The sequence below is a fragment of the Protomyctophum parallelum genome (genome assembly GCF_964188405.1).
Source record: "Protomyctophum parallelum genome assembly, chromosome: 11".
NCBI lineage: Eukaryota > Metazoa > Chordata > Actinopteri > Myctophiformes > Myctophidae > Protomyctophum > Protomyctophum parallelum.
Genome location: NC_139707.1, coordinates 7,289,254 through 7,299,993, shown reverse-complemented (window position 1 = coordinate 7,299,993; position 10,740 = coordinate 7,289,254). Strand labels below are relative to the sequence as shown.

At 44.0% G+C, this 10,740-nt stretch overlaps 1 protein-coding gene across 1 annotated transcript in view; it reads left to right on the top strand.

Moving 5' to 3' along the window:
* gdap2 (ganglioside induced differentiation associated protein 2) overlaps positions 1-10,740 on the top strand; it is a 76,593-nt gene that overhangs the window by 16,484 nt on the left and 49,369 nt on the right. The window contains exons 6-8 of the mRNA XM_083776049.1: positions 2,038-2,114; positions 3,639-3,798; positions 9,949-10,099. Of these exons, the coding sequence (XP_083632175.1) occupies positions 2,038-2,114; positions 3,639-3,798; positions 9,949-10,099 (388 nt within the window). The remainder of the gene's footprint in view (positions 1-2,037; positions 2,115-3,638; positions 3,799-9,948; positions 10,100-10,740) is intronic.

Below are 10,740 nucleotides of genomic sequence, written 5' to 3'. Positions count from 1 at the left end.
GTTGAAAATAGCCAATCTACAATTTTCAAATTATCTAAATAAGTATAAGGCGCGATTCATACTCATACTTAGAGCCAAATAAAAGTCGGTTCGGCTCTGTAGAGCCTACAATGTGACGTCATTTGAGGTTCGGGGGGGGGGGGGGGGGGGGCAGGGACGTTCCTAAAGTCGGCTCTTCGGTGAAATCATTTCGGCACTACAGCGGTAAAATAGGAGTATGAATCGGCCCTAAGGCTGAAGTGGTTCAATGTTTTGTAATATAATATGTAGTGTTGTCAAAGTACAATATTTGTAGCCAAGATGTAGTGTAGTAGATGTAAAAGGAAATTGTAAAAAATACTCAAGTACTTGTACTTAGTTACTTTCCACCAGTGCCGGTCACACATGCAACACGCAGTTATAAATGTGATTATAATAACGCACACGGTGCTATCACTTAGCCCCGCGATGCTGCGTCGCTAAGCACGCCACGCTCAATTAGCTCTAACTCCAATGATGGCCCATAACTCATTAACACATTCTGACCTGAGATCAGATCCATACGAGGTTTCCACTGGACACACACTGGTCTGATGAACCCATTCTGACCTGAGATCAGATTCTAAAAAATGTCAGTCGTTCTTCGATTTTTTCAAAAATAGCAGACCTACAAGCTCGTATCGCGCCACTCGGTGGCGCGATATGAGCTTGTAGATCTGCTATTTTTAAATAGCTAAAGCATGACATGACGCTGACACCAAAATGGGTGCCCGGTCAGAATGGGTTAACTGTGGCATGTAGAGGAAATCACACACGGGCTACTGTGGTCGGGAACGTGACCACATATTTCCGCCCAATTTCAGGGTAAGGCTATATCTGTTATTTACCATTATTTTATTTATTTTATAACTGGTAAATGGTGCATTTATATAGTGCCTTTTATCCATGGCTCTTTACATAGATTGTGCATTACATTCACCCATTCACACACACACATTCACGCACCGATGGTGGAGGAAACCATGCAAGGCACCAACATGCTCATCGGGAGCAATTAGGGGTTCAACACACTCCCTGTGGGTGTGTGTGGAACGTGTGTGTCGAATTTGTACGTACACACAGAGACGTGGTGCATTTATAGATAGATTGCAAGGTATTGAATTGTATTAATAATACAAAATCACGTATCACCGAGCAATGTTACGTGACAGATATGCCATAATCAATTAGGTCTGACAGGAATGATGGCTCATGACTCATTAATCGTGGCACGTAGAGGCGGTGGTCGTTAAATGTTTAGTTCACCGCCACATATTCTGCCCGATTTCAGGGTAATGCTATATCTGCACACAAGCCTGCCTGGCTATATGCCAACAAACACATCCTCCTTAATTAAAAAAACGTAGCGGTACGTGGGGCAGAGCTGTAAGGTCGTAATCAGGGAAATTAATTGAAATAATACCCACAATACTCCTGGTAGGAATCCCAAGTCGCACAGGGACGGATACTGTTCTCCAGACAGTGATACAAATATCTTTTCAGGCACAGGTTCTTGGAAAACAGTGACTGGAGCCTATAGGCTCGCCATTTTCTCTATACTGTACTCGTACACACAGACGGTACAATCCACAGTTAAAGTGTTCATTTATCCATTTTCATCCCTGAGTGTGTACAACATGTAACCAAATGGACCCGTTCATATGTCAATGTCCTGTCACTTTTAAGATGCAAAGGAGAGATGGCACTTCATCAGTAATGGTGGAAGTGTCCAAAAAACGATTCTAGCTGGGGGTCCCCAGCTAAATGATAGTTTGGAACCAAATGGACCCTTAACATGAGTTAAATTAACATTGATTTTACAAAATAAATCGGGGTCCCAGAGATAGAAATGCCATTGAATTGGGGGTCCGTAGCCTAATGCATGTGAAACTGGGGGTCCTTGAAATTAAAATGGTTCACAATATGCCTTAAGGTTAGGAAATAATGCCGTGGATTGTGCACACTAGCATAATAATCCCAACCTGTGTGTGTGTGTGTGTGTGTTTTTCTTTTTTAAAGGAACAGTCCGTAGGTTCCTGGAGAGCCATGGGGACAGCATTGAGACGGTGGTGTTTGCTGTGTCAGAGATGGAGGAGGTAATGTCTCATTATTGATATCGTCACTGTTTTTGTGTTTTTTCTCATAACTTGGATCACACAGCGTAACACGAAAGCATCAAAAGTAGCAGATCCACAAGCTCCAAGCTTGTGGATCTGATGCTTTCTCTATTGTTTTTAATTGGAATCCTAAAAAGTAACAGTTTTGGACATAATGAGGTTTCCACCCAGAGACGATATTCAGTTTAGTTTACTGTTGTTTTTCTCATCATTCCACTCGTAGGGCCAGTAAAGAGTCTGTTTAGTTTACTGTTGTTTTTCTCATCATTCCACTCGTAGGGCCAGTAAAGAGAGTCTGTTTAGTTTACTGTTGTTTTTCTCATCATTCCACTCGTAGGGCCAGTAAAGAGAGTCTGTTTAGTTTACTGTTGTTTTTCTCATCATTCCACTCGTAGGGCCAGTAAAGAGAGTGTGTTTAGTTTACTGTTGTTTTTCTCATCATTCCACTCGTAGGGCCAGTAAAGAGAGTGTGTTTAGTTTACTGTTGTTTTTCTCATCATTCCACTCGTAGGGCCAGTAAAGAGTGTGCGTGATATTGTGGCATGCTAGGTACAGTACACACTCCTGCCAGTGCCCTTGACCAAGATATTGGCAGATGCCGTACAGATGCTGTGCGGCGGCTGCTCTCTCCTCCTGGGGGGTCCGGGGACTAATGCATGTCAAATTGGGGGTCAAACAAAAACAAAGCAACGCATTAATTTGAATGGCTATCGCCAATCAACTGTGATTATGGTAAACTCAATTTGGGAAAAAGTTTGATTCCAAAGCTAGCACGCGCCTGTGAGTAAGCCCCAAACACAACAAACAGACACACACACCCAATACGCGGCATATGGCCGTAGACAGTTCCGTATGGCTGCGAACATAAATTATTACACTAACTACAGCCTGATGTTTGAGGGGAAGGACCTGGATGATAGCCCACGACCTTGAAACACACACACACATGCACGCACGCACGCACGCATGCACGCACGCACGCACGCACGCACACTGATACAGAGGCACTCAGAAATGATCTGATGTGGTGCAAATGTGACACAGGTCTGTGTTTGCACACAGACCGAAACCAAAGGGCATCAACGGGCTTTATGGAGATGAGTAACATAATAATCACCATAGAGGTCATCTAAACTGTCCGGTTCTGACCCATTCTGACCTGAGATCAGATTCATACGAGGTTTCCACTGGACACACACTGGTCTGATTAACCCATTCTGACCTGAGATCAGATTCTAAAAATGTCAGTCGTTCTTTTTCAAAAATAGCAGATCTACAAGCTCGTAGCGCGCCACTCGGTGGCGCGATATGAGCTTGTAGATCTGCTATTTTTCAATAGCTAAAGCATAACATGATGCTGACACCAAAATGGGTTCCCGTTCAGAATGGGTTAATGTTACCTACCCTGGACACGTGAAGGATGAACTGTAAAGTGTGTGTGTGTGTGTGTGTGTGTGTGTGTGTGTGTGTGTGCGCGCGCGTGCGCGTGCGTGCGTCCCACAGCCGGTGTACAGGAAGTTCCTGCCTCTGTACTACCCCCGCTCGGAGGAGGAGGAGAGGGACAGCCTGCCCCTCATCCCAGCGGACATCGGTAACTCCGAGGGAGAGCCCGTGGTTCCCGAGAGGCAGATCCGCATCGCAGAGAAGCCAGGCACCCTTGAAGGTAGGCAGTCTGAGCCAGAACTGATCTTCACCCTTGAAGGTAGGCAGTCTGAGCCAGAACTGATCTTCACCCTTGAAGGTAGGCAGTCTGAGCCAGAACTGATCTTCACCCTTGAAGGTAGGCAGTCTGAGCCAGAACTGATCTTCACCCTTGAAGGTAGGCAGTCTGAGCCAGAACTGATCTTCACCCTTGAAGGTAGGCCGTCTGAGCCAGAACTGATCTTCACCCTTGAAGGTAGGCCGTCTGAGCCAGAACTGATCTTCATAGCGCGCCGCAGTCCCTCCACCTTTCGGAACAACGAGGATGAGAATTTCCCATAAATTTTTCCGTAGACGTTTTAGAAAGTATTTCTTTTTAGTCCTTTAAGCCTCGGACAAAGCCAACTCGGCTCCTGACAAATCATTGACAATAAACACATTTTCTTCGGCTGAACAAATAATTAGAAAGAAGAAAAACTCTAAAAAAAAATAAGTGTTGTAACCTGCAATTTTTTTCTACTTATTATTTGTTGGGCCCCAAAGATTTTGTTTATTGTCATGATTTGTCAGGACTGGAGCCGAGTTGGCTTTGTCCGAGGCTTAAATATCTTAAAATTTTTACTTCTCTTCTGGTGCCCTCGTAGGCGGCGAAACTGCAACGCTCTATAGCGTGTTTCCCCATTTTATACCGCAGCACTTCTGTAGGGCGTTATGAATGCAAACTCAGAGTTCCCTTTTAGGTTAATTCATGTGTCAGTAGGCTCCGTGGTAAACGTTTAGGTTAATTCATGTGTCAGTAGGCTACATGGTAAACGTTTAGGTTAATTCATGTGTCAGTAGGCTACGTGGTAAACGTTTAGGTTAATTCATGTGTCAGTAGGCTACGTGGTAAACGTTTAGGTTAATTCATGTGTCAGTAGGCTCCGTGGTAAACGTTTAGGTTAATTCATGTGTCAGTAGGCTCCGTGGTAAACGTTTAGGTTAATTCATGTGTCAGTAGGCTCCGTGGTAAACGTTTAGGTTAATTCATGTGTCAGTAGGCTACATGGTAAACGTTTAGGTTAATTCATGTGTCAGTAGGCTACATGGTAAACGTTTAGGTTAATTCATGTGTCAGTAGGCTCCGTGGTAAACGTTTAGGTTAATTCATGTGTCAGTAGGCTACATGGTAAACGTTTAGGTTAATTCATGTGTCAGTAGGCTCCGTGGTAAACGTTTAGGTTAATTCATGTGTCAGTAGGCTCCGTGGTAAACGTTTAGGTTAATTAATGTGTCAGTAGGCTACATGGTAAACGTTTAGGTTAATTCATGTGTCAGTAGGCTACATGGTAAACGTTTAGGTTAATTCATGTGTCAGTAGGCTACATGGTAAACGTTTAGGTTAATTCATGTGTCAGTAGGCTACGTGGTAAACGTTTAGGTTAATTCATGTGTCAGTAGGCTCCGTGGTAAACGTTTAGGTTAATTCATGTGTCAGTAGGCTACATGGTAAACGTTTAGGTTAATTCATGTGTCAGTAGGCTCCGTGGTAAACGTTTAGGTTAATTCATGTGTCAGTAGGCTCCGTGGTAAACGTTTAGGTTAATTCATGTGTCAGTAGGCTACGTGGTAAACGTTTAGGTTAATTCATGTGTCAGTAGGCTACGTGGTAAACGTTTAGGTTAATTCATGTGTCAGTAGCATAGACTGTAAAAAATATGGACAAAGCGTTCCCCGGGTCTAACATGAACGTAAAATGAAGCCTGAAATCCCTTGCATTCTAATGCACTGTAAATCGCCATCTTTCTAGATCCGTTTTGGACCAGCTGGCCATTGGCTGGCTCCGTTTTGGACCAGCTGGCCATTGGCTGGCCCAGACAACGAAGCGGGACTTCCCCCCTTCTTCTCTGTTGGTTTTTATTTTGACTCGAGTGGGTGGGGAATCCCGATCATAGACTGTAACGGTAGCCACGCCCCTCAGAACATACGCGACTTTATGGTCATTTTTTTTAATTAATGGGACCATAATTTTCCAAAAAGAATATTATGACATTATAAATTAGACTTTAAACTAGTGACTGGAAGAAGAAAGTATTCATGACCATGTTTATTAAGGTAATACAGTCTAGGTGAAGTTGGGCCAAAATACATGGGCCTCTATGGAGCTATGGGGCTTTTTGGGTCCAGTCCAGCGCCACAACAGGCCATTATATGAACTACCGATTTCAAATGAGGCTTCACGAAATATCTGGCTGACTGCCCCCCTGGTCAGTAGGCTCCGTGGTAAACTTGACCTTTGGCTCAGTACTTGGTCTACTCTTTTTTTTATTTTACCCCTGTACATCAAGCCTCTTCGCCCCAAAATAGCAGATCTACAAGCTCACAACAACGCTGTGAGATTGTATATCTGCTATCGTCGGCTAATGTTTCCCTAGAATAGCGATGCGAGTGTTCAAGTGGTTAATGTTAAACTAACTAAAGAAATAAAGTTCCTATCATACAAAGATTTGGTGGACCCCCTAGGGCTAGGTGTCCCAGACAGACCCCCTGTTGAAGACCCCTGCTGTATGATCACCAAGCCCACAAACTAACGGCTTCAAAGTTTAAATGATAAACGGCTTGAGAAAAGCAAATAACCAACGTGACCCTCATGTGCCCGCTAAAGTCTGCGAAGCCCAACGATGCGGTGTGTGTTTATTTTCATTCCAAGTGCGGCATAAAAACATGTTTCATTTTTTTGTAGTCGATCTGCTGATTCGCAAACGATGCACATGACAATGCTGTTCAATAGTTGAATAGTACCGGTATGTTTAAACCCAGAGCGGGTGACGCACCTGCAGTGTTCCTGATGAGTCAGTCAGTCAGTCAGTCAGTCAACCACTCAGTCAGACATCCAATCAGTCTGTCAGTCAGACAGACAGACAGACAGAAAGCCGGTCAATATGTCAGTGAAGGCCTATTCATAGTCGCTGAAGAGGTGACCACGCAAAACGACAACATGATGTCAACATCACCGTTCACACAACACATCTCTCTGTTTTTGCTAACCACCGTTTCGGTGGTCACCTCTTCACCTAAAACTGGACTATGAATAGGCCTTAAGTCAGACAGACAGACGGACAGACAGTCGGTGACGTCAGCCAGCTGTTCTGAGTTGGTCGTTGGACGTGGGAGAAGCACGTTGGAATGTATACAATTCGAGGAACATCTGGACACCGACCGCACTGTATCTTCTTGTCTTTTTTATATTTGTTTCATGTTTTGACAAGACAAACTATACCGCCAAAATAACATCACATTTACAGTAACAAACGCAGAACACAAATGCATCTTTGGCTTCGGGTTCTTGTGTTTAAAAAAAGTCCACACTATTTATCCATAATGTATAAATGATGTATAAGGGGTCAGGACAACGAGGCCTTTTCGTGGAGGGGTCTTAAACTGTTTTTCGTCTGTAGTACTCATTAATCAGTCATCATAACGGTATCGGACGATCTTGGTCTTAAAATGCAATATCGGTATTGAATATATTAATAATATATCAGTTTTGACAATATTGTATTTTATACAGTAATAATTTGGTTTGAATATGCAGCCTTCATCATTGCATTTTCAGCCTCACATTTCACACTCCTCTGGAAAAGCTTTCAAAAGGGTCGACAAGTGAACATTTTCAAATAAAAAGTCTACATTCAAGCTGTTGATGTTGAGATAATACGGGCCAAAAATACATATGTTGCAACCATAGTTTCAAATTAAAATAAAATCAGTGTTTATTACATTTTAACAGTTTGATAAAAACATTTATAGTTTTTCACTAACCTTTGAAGAACCACTGCGAACCATCATCGTTCCGTTTCATGAAAATCCGCCTTAAAATGGTGTGATCCTTTCCTTTGTCGCCAAATTGCCGATCAGCAACAGGAGGAACGCTCCCGGACGCGCCAACATTGCCATCGGAATGCATTGGGCCTCAATTTCCCATAAGCCTTTGCGACTGAAAATCTTCCGGTGACGTCATCCGAAACGTGTCACCTGTCCCACTCTGTCCGATGGAAACCCTGTAAATCTTAGTTTAAACGTATTAAAAACGCAAATTAAACAATAAAAACATAAGTTGTGTAACTTGTGAACGAGAGGGAAAGTGTTAACTTGTTCGACATCGGAAAATATCATATATAATATCATAACGGCAACGTCGACATTGGTTATCTGTATCTGCCAGACATCGGTGCATCCCTAGTTAAAATCTGGAGATAAGAGGTCTTCTTGCCCGACAGTGGCCATATATTAATGCTCAGCGCGTCCAGGGATGCATGCGCTGCGTTGCCAGCACTGGACCGTGGCAAACACAGAGCAGGCGTTCCTCTGATCCCTTCCAAAAAACGCAAGATTCATAGCCTTTAATGCTTTGCAAACGAGCTGTCGTAAAGAGGAGGCGGGGGCCTTATTTAATTTTTTTGGTTCATGCTGTTTTTCCCTCAACAGATGTTACGGTTGTTGTTTTTGTTCTTCTGTTTTATATTTTGCTGGCCTTTCTCTCACTTCCTCGCAGCTCTACGACTCTGGGTTTACTTTGACCCCCTGTTTGTCTTCCTGAGACCAAGGCTTGATTCACACAGCCGCAGCTTTATCGGAAAAAAAGCTAAAGATTAGGGCTGCCACCACTGTACTGTGAGTGAGAGGCGTGACGTGTCGGGTGTTTTCGTGTTCTTATGGGATCGTATGACTTTGACCTTCACCCGGCTTTGCGCGCTGGCTTTAATCTGAGGCGGTGGACGACGTTTGCTGAGCTTGTCGTCACCTCCCGCAACCTCGTATCCGATGTCTGCCGTCCATATGGGGGGCGGGGCTCGACGCCGGGGAACGTTTTAGCCGCGAAAGTGTCGATTCCAAAGTAAGCATGCGCCTGTGAGTAAGCCCCAAACACAACAAACAGACACACACACACCCAATACGCGACATATGGCCGTAGACATGAATTATTACACAAACTGTGTGTGTGTGTGTGTGTGTGTGTGTGTGTGTGTGTGTGTGTGTGTGTGTGTGTGTGTGTGTGTGTGTGTGTGTGTGTGTGTGTGTGTGTGTGTGTGTGTGTGTGTGTGTGTGCGTGTGCGTGTGCGTGTGTGCGTGCGTGCCAAAGGGCATCAACGGGCTTTATGGAGATGAGTAAGATAATAATTACCATAGAGGCCATCTAAACTGTGTGTGTGTGTGTGTGTTAAAAGTTCTCACTCGCCACGACTAATGATGGACTACCCGGAAATGACATTGAATGTTGCTCAATAGACGCTCCCAGCCTGTATAGACTGGTGCGCTCTGTTATGAAACGAGTAATGTTCCGTCTTTTGATTAACCCATTTAGGCCTAACATCGACATTTAAAAGAATTCTTCTAAATCCTGAAAAACCTTGTTTCTGTATCAGTGGTGCTCTATGGCGGCGGGCGTAATTATTTAACCCATTCTGACCGGGCACCCATTTTTGTGTCAGCATCATGTTATGCTTTAGCTATTTAAAAATAGCAGATCTACAAGCTCATATCGCGCCACCGAGTGGCGCGATACGAGCTTGTAGGTCTGCTATTTTTTGAAAAATCGAAGAACGACTGACATTTTTAGAATCTGATCTCAGGTCAGAATGGGTTCATCAGACCAGTGTGTGTCCGGCGGAAACCTCGTATGAATCTGATCTCAGGTCAGAATGGGTTAATAGGACGGAGACCTCCGTCTGGGGTGATACGAGTGTTAACGCCTCAATCTGCAATTGTTAACCGTATGGCTACCAAAACATCATCATTGTACATATTGTGTTAACCCATTCTGAAAGGGCACCCATTTTGGTGTCGGCATCATGTTATGCTTTAACTATTTAAAAATAGCAGATCTACAAGCTCATATCGCGCCACCGAGTGGCGCGATACGAGCTTGTAGGTCTGCTATTTTTGAAAAATCGAAGAGCGACTGACATTTTTAGAATCTGATCTCAGGTCAGAATGGGTTCATCAGGACCAGTGTGTGTCCGGGGGAAACCTTGTATGAATCTGATCTCAGGTCAGAATGGGTTAAGTATGTAGGACACACGGCGCTAGTGTGTGGTGGCTCCTTTCACGATGTGTCACAAATTACATTTCAGGACTTCAGTAGTGTGAGATTTTATTTTGCCTATGCTTTTGTGTGCGTGTGTGTGTGCAGATGACTCATCAGACGACAGCCTGGACTCGGACCTGGGCCAGGTGGGGACGCACGCCTTCGCCAGGATGGAGGGCGACGTGGACAAGCAACGCAAGCTGGTCCTCCAGGGCCAGCAGTCTGACGCCGCCGTGCAGAAGCAGCACCAGAGGAAGTGAGCTCATCCTTCCTTCCTCGCGCAGCGCGCCGCACACTCTGACCAATCAGAAACCAACGCTGCATTCTGCACTGTGTAAAAATGTTCATTTAAAGGTTTTATGACATTCATTTTCATTTCTTTTTCTTTTTCTTTTTTCTTTTAGGTTTTATGACCTCAATTACACCCAAAAAACCTGAACTTTGAACATTCAGTGGATTTTCTGTGGTCTGAAGTTTTCTTTGGGGTTTTTTGGGCCTTTTGAGCTACAATGAAAACAGGCAACACAGTGAAACAGTGACATCTGCTGGCAAATCCCATTGACATATATGGGATTTGCAGTAAGTGATGTCACTTACTGCCGGCAAATCAGAGCACCTGTTTGAGCCAGAAAACCCCCAGATCACAGAAAGTCTACTGAATGTTAAAAGTTCATGTTTTTTGGGTGCAATTGAGATTAGAAAACCTAAAAAAAACAAGAACAATTCCAAAACCTTTTTTTTAATGTCACAATCCCTTTAACTCTTGAGTGTGTACATGTCGCCATAGACATAGAAAGGTAGACGCCTCTTCTGGCTCTGGAGTGAATGCTGTCAAGTGAGGGCAAGCGTCCGCGTTGTTGCCATGGAGCGTAATGAAAGGAAGTGTCCATGACACTC